The following is a 27,929-nucleotide window of genomic DNA, read 5'->3' as shown; positions in this document are numbered from 1 at the left end:
TAAGATGGTGAGTGCTTTTGTCTTCTCTGTTCTCCAATGGCAGAGGAACCTAATGGGATCAACTTAGGGCCCCCAAATTCATCTTCTTAGACTGATTTGTTGAGGAATATAGGAAGTTAGTTGGGCCATGGTTTCTTTGTCTCCTGCAATGTTTTTTTTCTTTCTTCCTCTGCTAGCTACACACATCACTGCTTATGAAATTCAGACTTCCTGCTTTCCATAGATATATAACTAAAAATTACAAGCTACACTTTAGAGCTTAAATGGAAAACAATGGCGCTATATAAAGTTAAGAATATCTGATGCCAGTTAAAATTTCCCTAAAATAATTCAATGACAATTGTAGAAAACAATGTAATCCACTAAAAACATTTTAACTAAATAATAAAAGATTATAACCTATAGTTCACTTTCATTCTTATTGAACTCTTCTTGATGATAACAACTTGGAAAATAACTAGTTTTGGTTTTTTGGGGGGTGCCATTGGGCTACACCTAGAAGTTCTCAGGGTTTACTCCTGGTTCTGTACTCAGGGGTCAGTCTTGAAGTGCTTGGGGACCATATGGAGTGCTGGTGAGCAAACTGGGTCAACCATACGAAAAGCAAATATGCTTCCCACGCTCTATCTCTCCAGCCCGAGGAATTAATTTTTTGACAAGATGCTAACTGCAGGAACCAACAACATTTCACTGTATGGTGAAGAGAAATAAAGGTATAATTTCATTTATGAAGGTCGTATCCTACCAACCAACATCCTAAAATATTACCTTGACAACCTGTATCCTCAAACAGAAATCTATTACTCTAGCTTACCACGGTACTGAGCATATGCTTGACATGAAATGTCACTGTTGTGGGAGACAGAATCAGGGGTACACTGGCACCCGATCCTGGTTGGGGAGAAATAAACCCAGACAACACCTCTGGATTCTAATGGGATCATGGGTTTACATGTCTGTAACAGGTTATGCACAAATATGAATGATACTTCTAAGTATCCGTGCTTTTAAAAAGTACTGCTCTACTCTCTCCCTAAAGAAACATTATCTGATTTAAAAATCAGATTTTTCAGAACACAATACTAAGAGGCAGCAAAAAGGCAGTGAGACTGTCACATCTATTAATTAAACTTTTAGGTTAGTAGCAACAATTCTGTTTTCCTGGAAAAGAAATGAAAATAGTTTTCCCTACCTACAATGTGCAAGTACTTGTTTTTCCACAACTGACAATACTTGATATTCATAATTTTTGTTCATTTTTCGTTGTTGTTTGGGGACCACAGATGGCTGTGCTTACGGCTTACTATGATTCTACACTTAGGAATCACTTCTGGCATGGCTTGGGAACTATATGTGATACCAGGGATCAGAACTGAGGTTGGTCACAGGCAAGGCAAAAGCCTTACCTTCTTTATTGTTGTCTGGTTCTGATTCCCTTATATGTATTTTAGATGTGAACTCCATACATGTTGCAAATACTTTCTACCAGTTTTATAGGTTGCGTTTTCAATCCATTGATCAGTTCGTAATTATCTTTTTAGCTTGATGCAATTTGATTCTTTTATTTTTTATTTTGTTGCCTATGTTTTTGAAAGTGTTATATCCAAAAAAATCATTGTCTAAAGCATCGTGTCAAGAGGTAATTCCTCTGTTTTCTTCAGGCAATTTTATAGTTTCTGGTTTGAGTGTTAAGTCTTTCATCTATTTTGAGTTGATCTTTAGGAATCATATGAAAGAAAATCTTTGTTTTGGAGTTACATCTGACAATGCTCAGAAATTACTCCTGGCTTTGTGCTCAGGGAACACTCCTGGTGGGCTCTGGGAACCATATGGGATGCTGGGAATCAAACCAGGGTTGGCCACATGCAAGGTAAGTGCCCTACCTGCTGTCCTATTTCCTTGGCAGAAATTATATAACAGATTTCAAGCTCCTATGGATATCTACTTTCCCCAGCATCACTTATTAAGAAACTACTATTTACCAATAGTGTGTTTTTGTTCTTGTCAAAAAAAAAATCAGTTTACTAAAGATACATGAATTTGCTCTGGGTTCTCTATTCCAGATGTTCTGCCAGTCTATAAGCCAATATGCAAACAGGTGCTGGTCCTCGGTTCTAAAAAATTAATGCCAGCATCATATTACATTTATTGCTATAGATTAATTTTTGTTTGCTCAGGTTTTGGTAATTCCAAAATGGTTTTGGAGGACCACTTCTGACAGTGCTTTGGGGACTATAAACTGATCCCAGAGCCTCCTGTATGCAAATCATGCACTCAGTCTGTTGCAGTATTTCTTGGGCTTTGTGATATAATTTTAAGTTAAAAAACAATCTCTCCAGATTTGTCCTTCTTTCTCAAAAGATAGCTGGATAGTTGCAGTCTTTGATGCTTTAATTTAAATTTTATTTTCCCCCTAGTTTATGATCCTCCGCCCCTCTAGGAGAGCCCGGCAAGCTACCGAGAGTATCTCGCCCACACAGCAAAGCCTGGCAAGCTACTCATGACGTATTCAATGTGCCAAACACAGTAACAACAAAGTCTCACAATGGAGATGCTACTGGGCCCGCTAGAGCAAAGCAATGAACAATAAGAGGACAGTGCTACAGTGCCTAGTTTATGAAAAATGCCAGTGGGATTCTGATAAGAATTGTGCTGATTGTATATCCCCTTGGTAAGCAAGGATTTTTAACAACATTGAGTCTTCCAATCTATGAAAGTTCTACTAAAAATGAATATAATCCTTAATTTTCTTCAATCCCTTTCTTTGGGGATTGGGGGGCTGAGTCACATATAGTGGTTCTCAGGTAATGTTTCTGGCTCTGTGCTCAGAGGTATGCTCGGCAGAAGATCATATTAGGAAATTCAAACTAGGATCAAAGGGATACAAGGCAAATGCTATAATTCCCATATAGTTCTCAGGCTCTCATAAGGTTTTTTTTCTCTCTTTTCCCCAAACTTTATTTGAACACTGTGGGTTACAAAGCTATTCATTACACAGTTGTTTCAGGCATTCACTGTTTCACACTAATCCCAACACCGTGTGATATTTCCTCCATCATTGTACCCAGTTTCCCACTCATCCTCCAAGCCTGTCTCCTAATTTTACATTGCTTGTTACCAAAAATAGTAAAGGGATAATCAAAAACTAGTTCACTAAAAGAAAAATATTAAAGTCGTCATCATATTTCACAGTGGTGTTATTAAAGTCACTGTCTGAGAATTTACTGAGTTGGTTATTGCTAGTCGAGCCTTCTGTGTTATTGTTTTAGATTACTGAGTTAGTGAGCTTTCATGCTACTTAACCATCAGATCTGCTATGCTCCCACTAGGCTACCAATAATGTCAAATTTGGAGGTGCTGTGTGACCGCAAATGTAGCTGTATACTCCAGGATCTGTAGAACTGGGATGATTCTTTGGCTTGGCGCCTCTTGAGATTAGTCATGATGCTATGCCATGTATTTGGTGAAGGTTTTGGGTGTGAGTGTTGCTTCTAGGGCTTCATCAGGGTGGGGACTCATTTGTCCCTTTCCTGAAGAGGCACCAGAGTTTTCAGCCTAAAGACTGAAATTATGGGGGAAGCATTCTTTTTTTTCTCTTTTTGGGTCACACCTGGCAATGCAAAGGCGTTACTCCTGGTTCTGCACTCAGGAATCAGTCCTGGCAGTGCTCAGGGGACCACATGGGATGCTGGGAATCGAACCCGGGTCAGCCGCATGCAAGGCAAATGCCCTACCCGCTGTGCCCTGGAAGCATTCTTTTTAACTAAGGACACAGATGACTTCTTATAAGGTAGCAATAATATCTAAGTATCAGTATCAATAATATCAGTGTTCTGGAGGACAGATCTTGTCATTGGAGACTGTTCAGTAAGGACAGAATTAGCTGACTCTCTGTGAAGGTTTGACCCCTGAAGTATGGTATTCTTTAAAGTGTTCATGGGGGACGGAGTGATAGCACAGCGGGTAGGGCATTTGCCTTGCACGTGGCCGACCTGGGTTCAATCCCTGGCATCCCATATGGTCCCCCAAGCACCGCCAGGAGTAATTCCTGAGTGCAGAGCCAGGAATAACCCCTGAGCATTGCTGGGTGTGACCCAAAAATCAATAATAATAATAATATAAATAAAATGTCCAGTGTTTTTAAATCTTTAAAAATGTCAAGTACTTTATTTTTTATGCTAATTCTGTTACTTTATAAGATTGTATAGGGGCCGTATCGATAATACAGTGGGTAGATCATTTGCCTTGCACACAGCTGATCCGCATTCAATCTCCAGCACCTATATGTTCCCCTGAGCACTGACAGGAGTGATTCCTGAGTACAAAGTCTAGTATGGCCCAAAACCAAAACCAAAACAGAACAAAGACTGTAAGTTTATCTGATTTATAAAGCTACTCACCCCACTACAAAAGTGACTATCTCTCCATCAGAGTCCAGTGGTCCCTATCCACATTCTCATCCTTTCATAATCTTAGCTATGTGATCAGATAAAATTATGTTTTTGTTTTACTTTGTTTCTAATTTTTTGTTTAGTATTTTACATGAGTGAAGATTATTTGATCTCTCTTTATCCTTCTGACTTACCTCGCCTAGCTCTGGTCCCTTCTAGTTTCATTTACGTAAAAAGCAAGATTCCATCTTTTCTAATAGTTGAGTAGTATTTCACTATTTATTTATACCACATATTCTTTATCCATTAATCTGTTATTGGGCTTTCACTCGTGTCCATATCTTAGCACTGATCTATGAGTCTACTTCAATACCACATGTTTTGATTACTATAGGTTTACAATATAATACAAAGTCTTGGACTGCCATGACTCTGTTCTTGTTTTATTTTTTCATAAACACTTTGTCGTTTAGCTCTTTGACAGTTTCATACTAATTTCAGTAACGTTTATTCCTTGAATGCTAAATGAATTCTGATAGCACTGAGTCTATAAAAGCTTTCTTTGGGTGGGAATGTAATATTATTTTATTATCATCTGGGGGGTGGGTCATTGTTATACACCTGGAAGTGAAGATCTATTCCTGACCCTATCTTTAGGAGTGATCCCCAGCAAAGCTCAGGGACCCCATATGGTGCCAGGGATTGAACCAGATTAAGCTACATGCAAGGCAAATACCTTACCTCCCATAGTATTTATCTGCCTCTGATTATGATTTTAAAACTGCTAATCTGCCCATTCTATGAGCATGAAATATCTTCCCATTTCCGTGTACATATTCCTCTATATTTCTTGGGGGGGAGGGTGTCACAGCTGTTTGTGCTTAGGGCTCTGTGCTTAGGGGTCACTCCTAGCTCTAGCTCTGTGCTCAAGGATCACTCCAGGCAGGACTTGGGGTACTATATATGATTTTGGAGATTGAACCAGGGTCTGCAGCATATAAGATAAACACCCTACTGCTTTATTGTCCCTCCAGCTTGAATTCTTCACATTTTTTAATAACAATGATATACAATTTTTGTGTAAGGGGGGGGTACCTGAAAATGATCAGGGTTACTTTTGGCTCTGCACTCATAAATGACTCCAGGAGGTGTTCAGGGGACCACATAGGATGCCAGAGATGAAACCCATGTTGGCAACGTGCAAGATAAATGCCCTACCTGCTGTACTATCGCTCTGGCCCCAGTGACATGTTCTTTACATGTATAGTCTTTCACCAACTTTGTTAGGTTGTTTGTTTATTATTGAGAGACACAAGGATATTGAAGTCAGGTCTATTAAGAACCATAAGCCAGGTGGGAAGGTGATTAAAAGGAATGAGAACATACTTTGCATGAGAGAAGCCAAGGGTTGACTTCTAGTACAGCATGTTCACCAGACTACTGTCAGGTATGATCTAAAGGAAGAATAACATGTCTCCAACTTCAAATAATCAAATAGTAATAATCAGAAGCTGAAGAATGGCTTTGTTAAGGAAAGCAGTAGAAAGATGAGACAGGCCAAAAGCTAGGACTCTGGTGTCTATGAGGCAAGCCATAAACACAAATTTTAAGAGCAAATGAAATGTGTGTTCTAGTGACTGTATTAATAATAAGTGAAACAACATTATTGCCGATATAGAGAAAGTTAGAGTGGGTTAGACAGATCAAAACAGCCATAATATTCCCTTAAATAAAATCTAATCCAGGGCAAGTCTTCTACTACTGTACTTCTATAAAGGTTAAGAGAGATGAGGAACCTAAGGAGAAAAGTGAATCAGGTAAAGGTTGGTTCAAGAGACTTAAAGAAAGAAGCTCCATTTTCAAAGGTACAGTTGAAGATGCAAGTGCTGATGTAGTAGCAGTGACAGGGTGACCAGAAGATCCAGCAAAAATCACTGATGAGAGTGGCTGCAGGTGTTCACTGTAGATGAAACAGCCCTTTATTGGAAGAAGCTGCTCTCTATGCCTTTCATGGCTAAGAAGTCAACACTAAGCTTCAAAGGACCAGCTGACCCTCTTAGATACGGATTAACAACAAAAGAACAGTCTTAGCAGAAAGCAGTCCCAGCTTGAGGCCTGTGCAGCTATACATGTTCTCTAGTCTGAGAAAAAAAAGTTGGGTCTTGAGAAAGGTCTTCTGGTCTACACGTGCAGTTTCTTGTAAGGGAATAGGCAATATGTTATGGAATGTTAAGTAAAATAAGTGGATGAGGTGACAACTTATTACAGCCTTAGATAAACTTTGTATTTTAAAGGCAAACTCAGCTTTCTAAGATGGTAAGCCAACCTGGGGAAGTCGCAAAGGAACAGGGCCAGAAGGAGTCTGGGAAAGGCAGGCAGAAGAATGACCTTTCAAACAGTTCAGCAAGGCAAGCAGGTGCACTTCCTTGAAAAAGAAATGTTTTGTTCCTAGAAAACCAATGCTGCAGTCTCTCACCAAAGTGAAATAAAGGAGCAGGGGGTGAGCACTTCTGAAAATAGGAAGGCAACAATCACAGGAGGGTTGACAGGCATGTGTGCCCTAGGGATCCAAACGCTGAGCTCCAGAACGCCTTCGTCCCACTGCAACACATACCCAGATTTCAGGTTGCATGCCTAAAGTCAGGAGCAGGGTCACTCAGAAAGAAAAGGGAGAAGTGAAGTCTTGACCCAAACAGGAGAAGTGAGAAATGCTGGGCCTGATTTCTTCCAGGAATGAAGGATGTGTTGGGAAAGACAAGAAAGCCTTTTATTTTTTTCATTTTGTTTTTTCAAACATGGGCTAGAGCGATAGCACAGCGGTAGGGTGTTTGCCTTGCACGTGGCTGGCCTGGCCAAGCCGGGTTCAATTCCTCCACCCCTCTCAGAGAGCTCGGCGAGCTACCGAGAGTATCTCGCCCGACCAGCAAAGCCTGGCAAGCTACCCATGACGTATTCAATATGCCAAACACAGTAATAGCAAGTCTCAAAATGGAGACGTTACTGGGATCACTTGAGCAAATTGTTGAACAATGCGGGGACACTGCTATTTTTCAAACATAGCCTTTCTATTTATTCTGAGCCAGAAGGTTTTTCTCTGTGACAATCTGGTCAGCCAATACTGAATGTAGGAGTCAACTTATAAATGTAAGAATCAATTCTTTTAAGTCTGATAATAGGTGAAGCAAGTATTCTTACACCAGGCTAATTTGAGCCTAATTTTTCATGTCTCTTTAAGAAATAACAAGCCAATTTCTCCATTTTCTCAAACTATACCTTTTGACCCAGAAATTTCGTGAACAAACTGGTAATAGTCAATTAGCAATGCAGAGAATAGGTTTGCATAGAAGGTTATTCAGAAATACACTCCATAGAGAAAAATGATGGTAAATATCCAATAGTAATAATCAAATCATGATACTTCTGTAAAGTTAAATATTGTGCAATGATTCAAAATCATGTCTTAAAGTGAAAAATTCAACCTACACAAAGGGAAAAACAAGGTAGCTTTCATAAAGCATGATTACAATTTTTCCAAAAATGGTATAACTTCAGAGATTAAAAACACCAAGAAGATATAAAACAATTTTAAGATGCTCTGAATGCTAAGATCAAAGATTGTTCTTTTTATTTCCCTTTTACTGTTTGAGTTCCTTCACCCATTAGAATTAGACTGTGGCACTACTTCCAGAGTTTCTGTCTCAGGGGATCAGAGGATGGGCAGAGAACTGGCATTTCTAACAAGGTCCTAGGTGCCAGGTATGCTCCAGGGATTACAGACAGCTCTCAGTAAGGATCAGACAGTGGTAAGACTTCAGGGTAACTCTGGTTTGACCAGGTCCAATTAGCAGAGCATAGCTGAAGTTCCCCAGCTGTTCCAGGAGCGTGCAGAAAAAGGAGGAAAAGCAGCCCCCTGGAGGTCCACAGCTCCAATAAGAAAACCTGCTTTGTGAGGGCCACTTCATGGTGGGAGATTCTGCACCTGTCCAAACCAGGCAGACAGTGGCAGTGTGTGTGTGTGTGTGTGAGTGTGTGTGTGTGTGTGTGTGTGTGTGTGTGTAAAGGAACCTACTTAACTTTCTAACTAGAGCACTCCAAAAACAAAAGTGTGTAAAATTTCAAAGTCAATTAAAAACATTTACACCGTATTAAGAAATATTACATTAAGTTACAACAACAAATTAGAAGCTATTTGGCGGAAGAGATTTATAGAAGAGCTTGAGGCTGCTGCGACTGAGATTGAGAACTGCCATGAACATAAAGACAAAGTGCATAAGACCAAGTTAAACCAAATACTTCTTAAGATCCTTCAAGAGAATCAGAAATGTATGGCCAAGTACTCCATAGGGTCAGAGATTGCCCTCTATTGCTGGCTTGCAGTATTTGTCTGCTTGGTGTATTCTGCATTTTGCTTTGTTACCTGTTAAGAAACACCCACTGCCAAGAAAAATCAATTAGACGTCAAGGTAATTTCTTTGCTATGCTGACATTGTCCATAATTTATGAATCTTGTGTGGGCTACGTCACATAAGAAGACATTATATAATAAAATCATTATATTCTAGGGTGTTGGAACAAAGTGTGACTGAAACCCAATCATGAACTGCTTTGCAATGCCCGATCTCCCGGTAATACATAAAAAAAAAGTGAAAGAAACTTGATGATATTCTAAAAAGTAAAGGAGATAAAATGAAACAAATAAACAAAGCCTGAGGTTGAGCTTCATCACTGTTGGGTTTTCTAAGTACTGTGGGGAGCAACCCACAGCACTGTGCCTGGAGTAGCCTCCAATACTGTCAGGTGTGATGCTAAAACAAGGCAACAAACACTCCAAGATCTTCCTTCTCATTGGCAAGTAAGTAGTAATCCAGAAACTTATTATGAAAAAAAGAATAATCCCATAACTACAATAATGCTATGCACCAAAGAACTCCAGAATGATGAGGGAAATTTCTGTATATATGACTTCAGTCTATAAGCATGGAATGATAACAACTGCAGATCATCTTACAAATCCTAGTGAGTTCAAAATTACTGCAAATAGTGTTCATCCATGGTTCAAAGCATTGGATGAAAGGTTAACTGAAACATTCTAAAGAGGTTTTTTTTTAATCAACATTGCTTAATGCTTAATCTTAAGATCCTAAAAGTGGAAAAACAAGTGTGTCAGTATGAAGTGCAGTGTGTGTGTGTGTGTGTGTGTGTGTGTGTGAGAGAGAGAGAGAGAGAGAGAGAGAGAGAGAGAGAGAGAGAGAGAGAGAGAGAGAGAGTCCTATGGAACAAGTTAAACTGATCTTTAACCCAGTCTTTGGTTCTCAAATCTGACTATACACCAGAAATATCTGCAAAAATTTTTAAACATATACTTGCCTGGATCCCACACCCCTAACCAATTAAAGCAGCATCTTTCATCAACATGCTCAATTGGGCACTGGTAATTTTGACACAAATATTTTTAAAATATCACAGGTGAAGTTTGTAAGAATAAAAGGGCAAATCAACTGAAAAACTAAAAAGAAAAAGATAAAGAAAATGTGTTGTTCTCAGCTATTATTTCTTTATGTAAGCTCTTAGTTATCATCTTTGTTTGGTAACATTTTAGGACACTCATTATTCTTAGTAATATTCTATCCTAATAAAGTCAGATAACCCTTGGAATATTTCTTTCTTTTTTTCTTTTAATCTTATTTTTCTACCTAGTAACTGTTCACTTTAGGTAATGGTAATCAGGCTTAAAAAAACAATTTTTATTAAAGTAACATTAGTTTATAACATTATATGTTTCAGATGCACATCATAATAATTCCACATCTGTATAGACTGCACTTCTCAGGGTCTAGATTCTATTCTCATCATATAGTAATCACTGTGCATCTCTCTTTTGTGCACTCCTAAAAAATTCTGAAAAAAAAATCAAAATATAGGGGACCAGAGAGATAGTAGAGGAATCAATGCACTTTTCTTGTATGTGGCTGCTTGGTCAACTCTGGTTTAATTCTAGCCCTTGAACACTGCTCTATGTACCTCCAAGCCCCCCAAATTTATAAAATATAAAATATAAAAATATGTTTAAAATACCTTCAGAATAAAGTAATTTTATAAGGGTCAATTACATGCTAACGAAAGATAATAAAAGGATAGAAATAGCAAATGGTGAAGCAATATTTATATATTATTTTTGCATTATTTATAAATTATAATTTGGCAAAGATTATTTTCTATGTATCGAATGTAAAGCAATTACTAAATAACGATGCCAGAAGTGATTTTTAACCTCTGAGCACCATCTTTATGAAACACTGTACTCCAGTTCTAACTTTTACTAAACATTTGGTGCAAATTTAAGAGCACCTACTTAATGAGAACTTTATCATAATTTTCAGGAAGCATCATAACTAAATACAATAAAATTATCATATCAAATAATCTTTTCTGTCATAATACCTGATTTACTGCTAAAACAAAAAAGTATAAAATAACCAGATTTTATCTACTATCTGGCATATAGCATTTTCTTGATTTTTTTCATTTATTTGTAAATTGCAGAGTTATGATATTTTTGCATAATTATAATTTAATATTTTCCCATTATTAAGTGAGCCATGTTACATCATTGCACATCTTTTTATGATCCAACTATTCACCCTAAAACTTGTAAATTAGGAGGCTATAGCATCACTAACTTAAGGATCGCCCATCATTACACCATAAATTACACACAATTGAATGGTGAACAGTAACACTGGTCCTCCTGTAGGATACTCTACTGTTTCGATAATCTCTAACACTATGCATATAAAAACATTATCAAATAGTAGGAAAAAATCCTCACTTTACTTTTTTTATTGTTATCAGTGGTACAAAGGTGGTTAGGTTACCCACACTATTCTGAAGCTGTATGACCTGATTTTTCTCATGAGTGCACAGAAAAACATCTACCTGAAGGTGTAAACTTCAAACCTTCCCTCCCAAATATGACAGTCTTCAAATAATAATCTGATATCAACTTCTCTATTTTAATCTGTCTAGCAATATCTTGTAAAATACACTGTGCTTTTTTTCTCATATTATTGGTTATCCCAAGCACAAAATTATTGATTTAAATGTCTAAAAACAGTAATTAAAGAATCCGTAATTAATAAAGTTACTGATAGCTAAGTCTTTGGCATACAATATTCTAACACAAATCCCATCACCCTGTCCACTTCCCTCCACAAGTGCTCCCACGCTCCCTGCTCCCTCCCACACCATTCCCTCCCCTCCACTCCTGCTGCCTTGAAGGCACATTTTAAATAAAAGAAACATAAGTTGATAAAAAACACTAAATTCAAAAGTAACAAAAACTAAAAATGATCACCTAAAAACTACATTGTTTCTTAAAAAGTCATAAACATTTTATAAGAAGCCTTTTGTACATTATTTCAAAGCATAATTCAGGCTTGTTCCTAATTGGTTTTATTAATTTTTTGTTAAATGAATTCTATATTATTAATAGATAAATAAAAATAAAATAGACTTAAAGTTAATGAAGTGAAAGCCATGGCACAGACTATAATAAGACTAAGAATAAAAGCTTAGGTAATGTCTCCTGTATCTCCCATAACTCCCATCAAAAATAACATTATTCCGTGTCTTAATATTTGCAGATTTTGAACTTTACAGAATTTTAAAAGTACAAACCAGAAACTTAATAATTCATATGTCAATGTAAAATATTCCAGATTAGTACTGCATCGACATTATTAATAAGGAATAAAAAACTGCAGTTAAAAATGGCATCTGTTAATCAGCAATGTGTATAACTTCTTCACATATGTGGTATACAAATCTATACTACAATTTCAAATATTAATCTCTCATTAATAAACCAAACTACAAAGTAAATTTATTAAAACTCAGGACCAATACAATCACTTTACAAATTAACTGTTGAGCTCTGCTATTTTGGCAAAGTAAGGTATATTTTAAATTTACAGAATATATTTCAGAGTGGATACATTATAAATGTCCATCTTGTCAGGACTACTTTAAATATATTTCAAAAATAATAGAGGGAGCTACAGGGCCCAGCTCTGATCTCAGGCCTTCTTTACCATTGATAAAAATAATTACAGCAAGATAGAAAAAAAATTGTCTATCCTTTCCCAATAAGAATGTCCAAAGCTTCTCCCTACTACAGTAGTGAATTTTGAGCATTCTCAAAGGAATTCATGCTACTTTTCTGTTCTGTATCATTGAAAGTGGTTCATATACAAAAAAAAAATCTTGTTGGTCTCCAATTTACATCCACCCAGAAATGCTTTTCATGTCATGTGAAAGTAAATCCTTAGCCTCTAACCAATAAAAGAGTCTAATTCTGATAGCCTAAATTTTAATTGTTTTTTTTCAGTAATGTTTAGGTAAAATCTCTTTAAAGGCATAAAACAATTTTAAGATTTGCAAAACCAAGAGGATCAGTGATATTCTCCTATCATAGGAATACGAAAAAATCTTAAGTCTGTTTTGCATAACAAAAATATTTTGAAAGTGTGTTTTCTTTAAGTTATCTAAAGTGTGATTCTTCAAAATATCTTTCAATAAACTGTAGCACTGTCCTCCCGTTGTTCATCAATTTGCTCATCGATTTGCTTGAGCGGGCACCAGTAACACCTCCATTGTGAGACTTGTTACTGTTTTTGGCATATCGAATATGCCACAGGGAGCTTGCCAGACTCTGCCGTGCGGGCGGATACTCGCAATAAAATAAAAATTAAACTTACAGTTATTTTTAAAAGCACTTTATTCATGGGCCAGAGAGACCATACAGGAGTTAGGTCACTGACCGTGAATGTGGCTCATCCCCATTTGATACCCAGAACCACATATGGTCTCTTGAGCACAGAGCCAGGCGTAGTCCCTGAGCACTGCCAATGTGGCTCAAATACCATGTGTTTGTCTCCCCAAAGATAAACTACCAGTATAAATGGCAAAAGAAAAACAAAATTTTTGGGGGGTCGGAGGGGGAGATGATGCAAACCCAGTGCTTAGTGGGTTCCAGCTTTGCTCAGGAGTTGGTCCTGGCAGAACATATTTTGAACTGGAGACTGAACCTTGGCCTTGCTCATGGTAAACATGATCTCTCTCTCTCTCTCTCTCTCTCTCTCTTTCTCTCTCTCTCTCTCTCTCCCCCCCCTTCCCACTCCCTCTCTCCTTCTCTTTCCTCTTCTTGATTAATAAAAAAAATTGTGTTTATTTTAGGCCATACCCAGTGGTGCTCAGAGCTTAATCCTCGCTCTACACTCAGCGATTCAATCCTAGCAGTGTCTGGTGACTCTATGGATGTAGGAATTAAACACATGTTGGCTGCATGTAAGGCACCTTACCCTCCCTCTCTCCCTCCTTCCCTCCCTCTCTCTCTCTCCCTCTCCCTCTCCCCTCTTTCCTTTCCCCCTCTCCTCTCCCCCTTCCTCCTCCCTGACCCCCACTCCTGTAAAGAAATGATCAAAAAGTCTGGACAGTTGAGTTCTTTTGTTGTTGCTGTTTTGGGGCTACCTCTGAAGGTGCTCAGGGCTGCTCCCAGCACAGTACTTGGCATTTACTCCCAGCAGCACTCAGAGACCATCTGTGATGTCAGGAATTGAATCTGGGCATCCCACATGCAAAGCATTAGCTACAGAGCTTTCAGCTGTCTCTCAAGCCCAGTAATTAAAATTTTATTTTCTCCCAACTTATTGAAGCAAAGGGACTATGAAAGGTTTCCCTCAGTAAGTAACATGAAAAAATGTCACTTAACAAACTCCTTCCTTGAAATTTCAGAAAAAATAGGGGAAAAAAAACATGAAAATAATTCTTTTTATCAGAATACAGAGGCGTAGAGCACATTAAAATTTCATGTTCCTTAATAGAACTTTTAAAAGTCATCATTCATATTTACTTAGTATCAAAGTATCTCATTGTAAATGACAGGCTAATTACAAAAGGACCAACAATAACTAAACAGAAGAGAAAAATATCTCACCAAATAATTAAAACCTCTACTAGTACTAAATGGACATTACGGACCTCTGGATGTGATGAGGAGACACCACTTATAATATTGCAGCCCAAGTAGGTGAGCTCATTCTACTCACGAGGAAAATGAACACACTCGAAAGTCACCACAAGATAACTAGCCTATGTTCTCCATCAATATCAGTCTTCAACAAGACACAAACTAAGAAACTATTCTAAACATGCCACCCTAAGAGGCTGACAACAAAGGCAAAATGTGATTGAATTGTACTCTGCGTCAGAAAAAACAACAGTTACAATAAAGGTTATTATTGGTACAACTGATGAAATTAAAATATGAGTTAGAGGTAAAAGAGGGTTTTTTCTTTTTTTGGCTAATTTGTTATCAGTGCTTTTGCTTTTTATTTCTAGGCACTTGGTTCACACAATAATCTGCATGTTTTCTTTGAATCCTCACAACAGCCCCAGGAGATTAGCAGCTTTTCCATCACCATTATGGGAAGGAAAACAGATTTATCAAGATATAATCTGCCCTGCTGAAAGTAGACTATAGACCAAACATTATTGTCACCCATTGCCTCTTTTGCAAACCACAACACCCAATAAGAGAGAACAAAAGGGAATGCCCACCACAGAGGCAGCGGGGGATGGGGGGGATGGGGGGTGGGAGGGATACTGGGATCCTTGGTGGTGGGAAATGGGCACTGGTGGAGGGATGGGCATTTGATCATTGTATAATTGAAACCCAAGCACAAAAATTTGTAAGTCTACAACTGTACCTCACATGTCTCACTAATAAAATAAATAAATAAATAAAAATTAGTTTAAATTAAAAATAAAAGATATAATCTGCGCAATAGTACACTGTCAGTTTATGGTAGACAGGGTTCACACTTCTCTCTGACTCTCAACCCCTCTCTCCATGATGTGGAGGTTATACTCTCACTCTCAAATTAGGTTATAGGTGTCCCAGTGTTAAGAAACGCACAAGTCTGATTATTTAGGGAAATGAACTTCTAGGTCCTTAGTATCCTGGAGTCAAGATAAAAGTGCTATTGTATCAGTCTGTTTCTTAAATTGTATTTAAGTATTAAGTACTTAACATTAAAGTACTTAGTATTTTTTTTTTTGGTTTGGGAGTGGGGGGCTTAGGACACATGCAGCTGTGTTGAAGGATCATTGTTGGCTAAATAATTAAATATTAGTGGTTAAGTACAATGTAGTAAGATTCTGTAAGACTGAGATAATCATAAGCTAACTGTAGCAAAATGTTGAAAACTGATGACTCTAGGAGAGAGAATATGGGAATCTTTATCCTATCCTTTCAATTTTTCTGAAAGTTTGAAATTTTTTAAAAATTTAAAATCATCCTTTAGGATTAGATACTGACACAAGAAAATTAAGACCATAAACAACTGATAAAATCAAGTTTGAAAAGGTGCTATCATTATTAAGTTCTTTGACAAGTGACAAGAAGCTTACTGGAATTTTCACTAATATATAGTTTTCTTCATTTAAAAAAAGTGCTGTTATGAAAAAAAGATCTTCTATTCTAATATAAAAATTCCACTGTCAAAACACAATGTTCTTTTGTATTTACATACTACCAAAAATTTTCCAAGAGGATCTCACTTACAGCTGATCTTGAAGTTCCACAATTATATACTCTAATTGTTCTTTTTCCAATTTATGGGCCAAATCAGAATCTTCAATCCTTTGAAGCAGTATTTTGTTCTGGGAGACAGATTCAGACAACTGGTTCTCTCGAAGTCGTAGGAGTTCTTCAAGATAACCCTGAAAATACAGTATTGCTAGGATAAGCAAATGCAAGTTTCTCATTTATATCTCAAAGACAAATGCTTTATAGTTTAAATCCATTCTTTATCTTTATCTTAATAGAAACAATTTAAAACTATCACTGATGAAATAATAAACTGAGGACAAAAAATTTAATATAGGATTCATTATTTGGAATCTTTTGAAAGTGTTAGAATATATTCTTAGAATACTCTTTTATTCCGTAATTTTATTCTATTCATGTGTCATTAAATTTTAGTTTTAAGATACATATCAAATATGATATTGGGTTGGGGTAATAATGCAGCAGGTAGGATGTTTGCCTTGCATGCAGTCGACCTGGTTCGATCTCCAGCACCTGATATGGTCCCCCAAGATCATAAGGAGTGATCCCTTGAGCACAGAGACAAAACAGGGAGTAAGCCCTGAGCATCTTTGGATATGGTCCCAAAGCAAACAAACAAAAAATGTAGCTAATTTTTCTCTCCCCATCTGAACTTTTTTTTCAGATCTTTTTTCCTGATTCTCAAATATTTGTCATCTCCTAAAATGTCAAAAAATTAAAATAAAGTATTTCCACAGGTACACAACATAACATAAACTGTTACTGCCTTAAAGCACTAGTAATTAAAAAACACTTAGGTAGGTACCCAACAAAGATAAATACTAATACTTACAGAGCCCCTACAGTGCCTTTCCACTATCAAATTCCTTTGTATCTTCTCTAAAGATAATAGTTTTCTCATATTTGTGTTCATCTCCTATTTCTTTCTAGCTTTACCACAACTATTTGTTGCCTCAAACAATATATTGTTTTGCTTTTGAAACTTTCTTGTTGTTAAATTTTTGTGAGGGGTGTTCAGGAGGTCAGGGGACCCCATGGTGATTCTCCCCCACCTGGTGGGTAGTTCAGAGAAATCTCAAGGCTGTGAGTTGCTGGGGCCTGGCAGTGCCACGTATCCTAGTGGTGGTTCAAGGGCCTCCAGGGCCACATCCAAGAACTACAGGGTGCTGGGAATGAAACCTAGGTCTGCTGCTCTACCTCCCAGATCAGCTTATTCTCAATTCTGTACAGTATTTCAATATATAAATTCTTCAGCTTATGTTTCCATCCTCTTCCAAATGGCTATTTGAATGAGTCCATTTTTCTTACTATATACTGTATCACTGTGTATATTCACCTATATCTCCTGGTTCTGATAGCCTAGAATTCTAGGACACGTGGCTAGGAATGGAATTGCTGGAAAATGGTCTGTGTAAGGCTATTAAAATCATACTTGCGTAATATTTTTTTAGTCTTTTTTTTTTCAAAATAAAGGCTTTTGGATTATTTTTGACTCCTTGATCGTTCTAGATGCCTTTTTAAATATGGAATTATATAGCTTTATATAGATTATCTACTATATAGAATTTTAGATTTTGTAGTTATTAGAGGGAATCTTTGTGTTTTATTACTAGCAATTGCTTTTATATAAAAATCTATTCATATCTGTAGGTTTGCTTTGTAATTATTTTCCCTCAGTATTTTTTACTATTCCTTTTATCAGTAATTCAGTTGAGCTTCATATATGTATATATATGTATATATATATATCACCTATGAAGAATGCATTTTTGAAAGAAAAGTAGAGGAAAATTAAAATACAGCAAAAAAAGAAACCATAATTCATCAAGACAATATATTTTATTTTCTGTTGTGTTAGAAATTTCACTTTGTCTCCTATAATGCTTAATAAAAAAGAGTCACTAAATAACCAACTAAAGAGAAGAAACATTAAATTTGCTTAAGCATGATTACATTTACACAAACCAAATAATCTTCTATAAAATTAGTTACTGGAAACTAATTTCTTAAACATATATAAAGATTTAGGCAGGAAATGTCTTACAGTTTTACATTAAAACATTTAAAACTTTTAAGTATAATAAAAGCTTTTTCTAAAATTTGGGCTAATTTTTTTTCCTTTTTGGGTCACACCCAGCGATGCACAGGGGTTACCCCTGGCTCTGCACTCAGGAATTACCCCTGGAAGTACTCAGGGGACCATATAAGATGCTGGGAATCGAACCTGGGTTGGCAGCGTGCAAGGCAAACGCCCTACCCACTGTGCTATTGCTCCATCCCCTTGGACTGATTTTTAATCAAGATTTTTAATCTTTTGGAAAAAGTCAAATCAAGAACAGAAAAAAAATTAGTGATGGATAAATAATTATATATGTGTCTAAAACTTTTTTTTGACAGTGGCAGTCCAAAGGCAGTAACTAGAACAAAATAAAGGGATTTTGACAATTTTATAATATATATAATAATATATATAACATATGTAATGAATACCTTTTGTTCTAAGGTTAGTTGATACTTTTGCTTAACTCTCTTACACTTGTTGAACCAACTATTCTCATCCATGAGGAAAGGAGGCCCGACATTCTCCGGAGTGCTGCTTTCACTGCCACTGCTTCCCAAGGTCCTCAGCTCCTCCTCATCACTGCTGATGCTGTCAGAACTGAGGAAATCAGTGTTTTAAAGAGGAAATAAAATTAACAACAGGTTTCACTTATATTTTGTAAATAAATATACCTTCATTTGTAAATTACTGGCAAGAAAACTCTAAAATATTTAGTGCTAAATAATGACAAGGGGCTGGAGTGATAGCACAGTAGGTAGGGCATTTGCCTTGTAACATGTTACCCGTGATGTATTCGATATACACAACACAGTAACAATTGTCACAATGGAGACATTACTGGACCCACTCGAGCAAATTGATGAACAACAGGAGGACAGTGACCAAATAATGACAATGATGATATATAAATTTAATTTCCTGGTAAAAAAAAATCAACAACCTAGCATGGACTGCTGAGTTCCTCTTACAAATTTATAGAAATTCAAGTGAGGGTTATAGAATAACAGAATTAATTTATTTTTTTAAAAAAATCACAGTATAGATATCGATAGTATTCTGAGGAGAGAAAAAAAAAGATTCTAGAAAAAAAGAACCGATTGCTGGAGAGACAGTACAGTAAGTAAGGCACTTGCCTTGTATGTGGCAGGCCAGAGTTCAATCACTGACACCACACACAGTGCCCTTAGCACCACCAGGAGTGATGCCTGAGTACAGAGCCAACAGCAGGCCTTGAGTATTGTGAGGTAAGAGAGAAAAAGACAATCAGACATCTCAGATGTCTTAGAAAGAGCTCTGTAGCTAACTTTTACTGCTCCGGGAAATCAAATTCATCTGTGCAAACTCCAGTATTGGGGGTTGAGGTTGGGGGGCAACCACTGCAAGCCTCCTAAGTCCAATAAGGTATCCTGTCAGGATGTCAGTGTTCAAGGTCAGTTCAGCTCTGGCAATGAGAGAACAAGAGGTTCAGAAAAACACATTGCGGAAAATGAGAGGCACAGAGGAACAATCCATTACCCATTTTTAAACATTCCTTATTTCATTAATATGGTAGAGTGGTTCAGAATTGGGTGGAAATAGGGAGACAAATAATTAGATAAGAATGTCTGCTAATATGAATATCTGCCTTCAACAAAATAGAAAATCAATAAACTTAGAATGGAATAGAAAAAATGAGCTTCAAAGTGAGAAACATTAACATACAAGAAATAAGACATAAAAGAAATCTGTATGACCTTCAAATATAAAAAAGTTCTGACCTAAAAGAGGGAAAATTAATAAGGGCGATAAATCCAAAGTAAAAAAAAAGTCACAGTAGTCCTTATTTAAAAGAAATGACAAAATCTTAAACACAATAGCCAGATGCTCAGATTTGATTCAGACAAGTAAATTCAATAATAAGCTTTCTACAAGATATAGATAAAAAAGGAAGTTTAAAAAATTTAAAAGATGAAAAGCACTCTAATACAAATCAAAAGAAAATCAGGACTGAAATAATTTTTTGCAAGTTTATTACTTAGTATTATGTTTCCTGTTTTGTTTTTCATTCATTTTTGTTTGGGGGCCACACGTGATGGTGCTCAGGGCTCTGTACTCAGGAATCAAGAGGTCAGAGGATTTTATGAAATTCCAGGGATCCAATTCTGGTTGGCTGCATGCAAGGCAAGCACTCTGCCTGCTGTACTATCCTTTGGCCCCAAAATTTGAAAGGATATTACATACTGTAGTTTTTTTCCTTACATCCTATAGCTTTTGAACTAACAGATCAAACCCAACTCTATATAAATCAAGATAAAATGAGTCTGATCATAGTAATGTAAAGATCTGTCCACCTTGATTACATGAAAAAAGAGCCTTCAACAAAAATCAATATCCACTTCAGATGCAAAAGTGTAATTTAAGAGGAAACAATTATCTTTGATATGATATAAAGTAACTATGAAAAAACAGTTAGGATCATAAATATAATATTCAAATAATTTAGGAAAAAGAAAAAGGAACACCAAGATAAAGTCAAAATTTACATAATCCTTACATAGTTCTGCATTTAAAGACTAACATAATATACAAAATAATCTTGTATAAATAAGTGCATAACATACAAACCCAAAGAGAAATGACAATTTCTTAAAATAAATGATAAAATGAGGAAACCACTCTTAAAGATAAAAGATATATATCTCATCTTTCTAATCTGTTGAACTCTTGATTTTATGACCTAGCACACTGCAAATATGAATCAGAAAACTCAGCATTAACAGTTCCAACCAAAAATATGTTATTCGTGATCTAGGAAACAAACCAATAAACACACACCAGAGGAAATATGCCTGTCACAGTCATTGCTCTAGGTAAATAGGAGCAAAAAAAGCAGTAACCATAGGGATTAAGCTTCATTTTTGAAAAAAAAAAAACAGGATTTAGTGAAAATGGTATTTCACATTAAAATGAAATGGTTCAGCTAAAAAGAAGTTACAGTTGAAAAAAGAATTAGTAAAGTGTAAGCCAGGTGGAAAAAATCACATTACTACATATATTTCCAAATGCTAAGCCCCAAACCCTCCTATACTAAAATAGTAGCACTGTAGCACTGTCCTCCCATTGTTCATCGATTTGCTCGAGTGGGCACCAGTAATGTCTCCATTGTGAGACTTGCTGTTACTGTTTTTGGCATATCGAATATGCCAGGGGATCTTGCCAGGCTCTGCCATGCAGGCGGGATACTCTCAGTAGCTTGCCAGGCTCTCCAGAAGGGACGGAGGAATCGAACCCGGATCGGCCACGTGCAAGGCAAATGCCCTACCCACTGTGCTATTGCTCCAGCCCCATACTAAAATAGTATATCCAGAAATTTTTCCCAGAAAAATGGTAGTATAAGCATATTTTCAAAAAATAAAACCTGAGAAATGTATCAAGCTTTTTTCAATAAAATAACATCTAATTATTTGTAGTTATAAAAACAAAAAAATTATCCAAGAAGGTTAAGTAAGAAGAAAAAGATAAGCTTACAGATAATACTTAACATGCAGTGAGGGAATAGAACAATAGCAAGATTCCTACTCTTTGGAATTATAAATAAATCAATAATATTTTTAAAATTCTGGGCAATAAGAAAAGATGTCAAGAATGAATGAACTAAAAAAAAGAATGAACTAGAATTTTAAAAGCAGTGGAATATTATTCAGTTATATTAAAAAAAGTAAGTCTCTTTCGCTACAAGGGAAATAGAATTTGGAAATTTGGAAGGTTTTATGCTAAGAAGGCAGAAGAAGGAAATCTACTTTCTTTAAGTGAACAAATCAAAGTGTCTCTCAATTGCACCAGAGGGTATTACTGGATACTTTCACCGCCCATAGAGGGCAGCATTGCCTACTTTAGGCAACACTGTCCACTGTCTGTCACTGTCCTCCCATCCGTTCATCAATTTGCTTGAGCGGGGCCCAGAAACGTCTCCATTTTGAGACTTCTTGTAACTGTGTTTGGCATATCGAATACGTCACGGGTAGCATGCCAGGCTTTGCCGTGTGGGTGAGATACTCAATAGCTTGCTTGGCTCTACGAGAGGGGTGGAGGAATCAAACCCGGCTAGGCTGGGATGGCTTTGGGCAAGGCAAACGCCTTACTGCTGTGCTATTGCTCACACAATGTCCAATGAAAACAAATCTTTTGAGTCTGACTACAGAACTGAGGTAACTTAAAATGGAGGTAGAAAACTAGAAGGGAAGGAGGTAGAAAATAGAAAACCAGTAGGAATGGTAGAAAATTAAAATTATTGTGGTGGACAATTATTGACACTTAAGCTAGTATGTAAACAAATCTTAGCTAGACAGTAATTTCAAAAGAACTAAGGAACTACACTATTTGCAGATGAAATGGTATTTTATATATATAGACAACCCCAAACACTGCACCAAAAACTGTTAAAACTAAAACTTGGTAAAGCTGTAGTATATAAAATCAATATACAAAAATCAATTGTGTTTTATGCACTAATTATAAACTACCTGAAAGAGAAAAGAACTACCCTATTTACAATCACATCAACAACAGCACAGAAATAAATTTAGCCAAGAAATTTAAAGATCTGTACCCTGAAAACCACAAGACATTAATAATACTTCATACTCACAGACTGAAAAATTTTAGAGTTAAAGTCTTCATATTGCCCAAAGAAATGTATGCTATTGTTGAGAAATACTTTTCTATATTTTACATTTAAGAAATAACAGTATAAGGATCCTATTTAGACCATGAATATGGATGAGACTTACAGAAGAGTATAGATAGAGATGATTATTTATCTCTATCTTTGAAACAGTTCAACATGTAGAGGTTGGGGAAATAAAAAGATAATGTGTAAAAGAGAGTAGGAGGAGAAAACAGAAGGAAGGCCAGAGTGATAAGAAGAGCAATCTTGTGTATCATGTATCAAACACAGCTGAAAAGTCAGCTGAGTAAAACTAATCATTGAATTTGGCAGTGAAATGTCACTACTGACTTTGATAAGAACAGATCCAAGGACAGGTCTTAAAGGTCAATCTGCATAGTTTAAGAGAACAAAACAAAAACACTGAAGTAAAGGGTGGAGGAATGAGAAGTAGCTAGAAGTAAACTATAGATTAGTACAGTTTCTCTCCTTTTCCTTTTAATAGTTGTGTGGCCACATCCATATTACTCAACAGGGAAGGCCACCTGATGCTGGGGATTAAACCCAAGATTTTGGATTTACATGAGCCAAATTCCCAGTCCCCTATTTTCTTTTTAAAAAATGGGGAAATAATGTTAATATGCTGTGATGTGTAGGGAAGATTTGTAAACAAAGGAATTTAATGGAAAAAAGATAACTACTGGCATAAAGACCTTAATAGACAGAAAGAGGATAGGGTATATTACCTCTAGTAAAGAGTTGACCTTATGCAGAAAAAATCATAAGTTTATTTATTTCTCAAAGACAGAATATGGAACATTATGCCCAAGAAGGGTAACTTAAGAACATACTTCATTGTACAGTATAAATCAACAACTATGTACAAATTTGCCTCTCTAGGAAAAATATCAGGTTTAAGTACAAAGACTGCTGGTTATAACACTCAAAACTGAAAAGTGGGGAAGAGGACAGGGAATAGCTTAAAACGTTGGAGAGCAATACCTGGTATGAATGAAATCCTAAATTCAATCCTTGGCACTGTGTTAGGTAACTATGTATGGTATAACACATGTATGTATGTAACTACGATGGCAGCTGAGCACTGCTAGGCTCTGGAGCACTGCCAAGGAGACCTCCAAAGCACTATGGAATTAGATGTGGGTTTGGGGTAGAGCACATACCTAGCATGTGTATACAGCATTGTTGAACTTTTCTTGAGAAAACTTCATGGAGTTCTGACACTCTTGACATCTAGAAAAATTCTTTACCTTCATGAGACACCCCAAAGTTGCATCTAAATGTAGGTCTGTATACATAAGTGTTTTATATTTACATACACATATGCATGTACAGATGATTTACTCTCTCACTTAAGCTGTTGCCTGACTGTGATATTTTAAAGACATAGAAAGGTCATCATTCTATTTAGGCAATCATTCAAATAGCCTCTCTAAAAATATATAGATTTAATCTGATATATTTTAATTACCGATGAGACTGTGGGAAAATGATAACTCTCATAAAATATTGGCAATAAGATAGAATGCAACTCTTTTAAAGCTTTCACTTAATCACTTCACTTAACTTCCTGTTAGCCGTCGATTTGCTCGAGCAGGCGCCAGTAACGTCTCCATTTGTCCCTGTCGCGTGCTAGTGTAGCCCAATGGCATCTGTTCGCTCCAGGAACATGAAGGGCCTCAAACCGATCGTTCATGATCTTCACGAAGAAGTCTGACTATCTGGTAGGTGGGCGGCCACGCGGCCTTTTAACATCCCGTGGAATCCAGTCGGTAACAGCTCTAGTCCAGCGGTCGTCTTTAAATCTCATTACGTGACCAGCCCATCTGATTTTTGACACCTTGGCAAACGAGACAGCATCCCTGATTCTTGATCGTCGACGGATGTCAGAACTCCGGATTCTTTCTCTCATTTGAGTGAAACGTGATATTCCAAGCAAAGCTCTTTCTATTCTTCTTTGGGAGACCTGAATAGCGTTCTCATCTTGTTTGCGTAGGGCCCAGGTCTCTGAGGCATATGTTAATGCAGGAAGAACAGTGGAATCAAAGAGATGTGCCCGGAGCCAGAGGTTCTTCATCCTCTTAGCTATTTCTTCGACGTTCTTGAAGGTGTTCCAAGCCGCTCTCTTCCCCTGCGCAGCTCGGGTGCCAGGTCATTTGTCATGTTGACCTCTCGACCTAGGTACACATAGCTGTTGCATTCGGAGATGGTCGTTCCGTTGAGAGCGAATGGGGCATCAGGAATGAGGCTGTTTCTCATAAACATTGTCTTCGTAAGATTCAGCTGTAGTCGTACTTTTCCACACTCACGGTCAAAGTCGGCCAGCATTTGTGCCGCTTGGCTGATGTTTGGTGTTATTAAAACAATGTCATCAGCAAAGCGGAGGTGGTGTAGTTGCCGACCATCTATCTTCACTCCCATTCCTTCCCATTCCAGTCGTCGCATGATGTTCTCGAGGGTGGCACTGAAGAGTTTCGGTGAAATGGTATCACCCTGCCGCACCCCTCTCTTGACATGAACGATCACTTCTTTGTAGAATGGTGACATCCTGGTAGTGAATCCGCAATAGAGCTCTCGGAGGATCCTGATGTATTGGGCTTGAATGCCCTGATTGGCTAGGGCTTCAATGACCGCTTCCGTCTCAACAGAATCAAAGGCCTTCTTTAAATCAATGAACGTTAAGCAGAGCGGCATCTTGAACTCCCGAGAAACCTCAATGAGCTTGGTTACCGTGTGGATATGGTCGATGGTGCTGAATCCTTTGCGGAACCCTGCTTGCTCGCATGGTTGTCCTTCATCTAGTGTTCTGCCAATCCTATTCAGGATGACTCGAGTGAACAGCTTGTAGATGACAGACAATAGGCAGATCGGGCGATAGTTGCCAATGTCATGGATGTCTCCCTTCTTGAACAGTAGTACGGTCCTGCTGGTTTTCCATTGGGACGGAACCTTGCATTCAGACAGGTAGCGAGTGAAGAGCCGAGCCAGTGTATTGATGAGTACTGACGGCAGGTTCTTCAGGTGTTCGGGTCTGACCTTGTCTGGGCCGGGTGCTGTTTGTTTCTTTACCGACGACATGGCGTGTCGGATTTCGGAAGGGAGAACGTTGGGAATGGCATATCCATCCTGTGGAATTTGGTATGTCGGCAAGTGGACATGGCTATCGAAGAGATTTGAGTAGAAGTCATGGATAATCTTCTCCATTGCCGTTCTGGAGGAATTATAGCTTTAAGGGCTATAATTTTAATAGCACAGCAGGTAGGGCATTTTCTTTGCATGCGGCCAGTCTGGGTTCAATTCCTCTGTCCCTCTCAGAGAGCCTGGCAAGCTATCGGGAGTATCCACCCCCCCCCCCCCCCCCGCACGGCAGATCCTGGCAAGCTCCTCGTGGCATATTCAATATGCCAAAAACAGTAACAAGTCTCACAATGGAGACATTACTGGTGCCCACTCAAGAAAATCGATGAACAATGGGAGGACAGTGCTACAGTGTAGTGCTACCTAAACAACTCTATCAACTCACTAGAGAAATCCCCCAAATGCTGATTTACACAAATACAGTCTTCTTTTCTCTATAATTGAAATAAAAGTAAAACATCAAAATAATGAGTTAAAGTTTTTAAATCGCAATGAATTTATATATTTATAATAACTATAAATAACATAAATGTTATTTTTTAGAAACTGTATGTTAGGATTACAATTATGTAAAAAAGTATAAATTCATTTTTTCTGAAAAGTAACAATTGGATTTTGTATTTTCTATTGATTCTGGACTGAAATAAATGTTCAATGAAAAATATTTTTAATTAGATTAAGTCATTGAACAATTGTAATTAAGATTTTAATAACATATTCCAAACCGTCTGATACCTTTGGGTAAACTTCAGATATGGTGTGTAGTCTATTACAGCAGGAAAGCTGCCATCCAATCCCTCACCCTTCAGGCAGAAGCTAAAATAACAGACAATAAATATTATAATTAGCACATATAACTTTAAATAAAAGTTGTGCTACATTGTGTATTCAGAAAACAAATATGACAGCCACGGTGGCTCTCGCCACCTGTGTTCGGTGGTCTCAGGCCATTTCCCCCACCCAGGGGTGGCCAATAGTGATGGGAAGACGAAGGAGGGAACGAGGCCAGGCTGGTTGGTTATCAATTGCAGTTTATTCCAATCTCGTCTCCATTCCTCTTCCTCATTCCCTTCTCCGATCCCCTTCATCCTCCTCTTGGACCCTGCTCCTTCATACTTCTCCTGAATTCTCCATGATTCTCCTTCTTTCTCAATGATTCTCCCCTCATCCACTCTTACAGATCCCAAATGATAAGGGACTGGTCATACAATCAATAGATGTAAAGTCCTTCCCTGAGAGAAAGCTTCTTCTAGGACAAACTCTGATTCAGCAGGATGACCCACCCAAGGTCAATATACCATCTATGGGTGTGTTTCTCCTAGCCTTAGTCCAACAAACATATAAGCATTCGTCTTAATTCTACTCCTTAATAAAATTAATTACTTTGATGGACACAGTAAGAGTTACATTAAGCTTATAGGATGGCTCTCTTGGGGGCATCTTGCTATAGATATCAGACTACAGTGCTCAGGCCAGATTAGTGTTTCCTAACTCTAGCAGGGTCCTTATCCAGTTGTTACTTTTTGGATCATGACAGAATTTGTCCATGACCATGCTCTTAACTTATAGTTAAGTATTATGGCACTTTGGCCTGGCCCATTTCGATACTAGGGTAGCTCACAGCCTGCCCTGAGTCCATCCACTCTACTGTGAGGACTGTGATTTTGGGATGCTAGGAAGTAAGGGCAGCTGAGGCTTAAGTCGAGAAAAACAGATGCCCAGGAGTGAATATTATTTGGAGTCAATTAACTAACTCCCAAGTTACAAAAGCATAGCATTAACTGCCTTTCTGTGTCTGCTCAAAAAGGACATTGCTCTGAAGTAAAAGGACATAAGAAGAGAAAGGCAGTATTTCACTTATGAATATAAGTCCAGTGTCCTTAGAAGGATCTGACCTTACAAGTTAACAGAGTCTGATTAAGAGATACAAGTGATTAACTGGTTGGGGAAGCAGAGCACAGCAAAAGAGGTTACAAATAAACAAAGGAATGAAAGTGTCTCAGGAGCACTGTGATGGGTCTAGCCAGATAAATGTAAGCTCTTTGT

The 27,929-nt window shown here is 37.4% G+C and overlaps 1 protein-coding gene across 2 annotated transcripts in view; it reads right to left on the bottom strand.

The window, feature by feature from the left end:
• The window catches only part of RUNDC3B (RUN domain containing 3B), a 146,856-nt gene that overhangs the window by 25,069 nt on the left and 93,858 nt on the right, over positions 1-27,929 (bottom strand). For both annotated transcript variants that reach the window (XM_056118347.1, XM_056118348.1), the window contains exons 6-8: positions 26,619-26,699; positions 18,511-18,679; positions 16,015-16,172 (exon numbers count right to left, since the gene is read on the bottom strand). In XM_056118347.1, the coding sequence (XP_055974322.1) occupies positions 16,015-16,172; positions 18,511-18,679; positions 26,619-26,699 (408 nt within the window). The remainder of the gene's footprint in view (positions 1-16,014; positions 16,173-18,510; positions 18,680-26,618; positions 26,700-27,929) is intronic.

Source organism: Sorex fumeus, unplaced genomic scaffold (genome assembly GCF_029834395.1).
Source record: "Sorex fumeus unplaced genomic scaffold, SorFum_2.1 ptg000037l, whole genome shotgun sequence".
In the NCBI taxonomy this organism is placed as follows: Eukaryota; Metazoa; Chordata; class Mammalia; order Eulipotyphla; family Soricidae; genus Sorex; species Sorex fumeus.
This window is presented reverse-complemented; position numbering and strand designations above follow the sequence as displayed.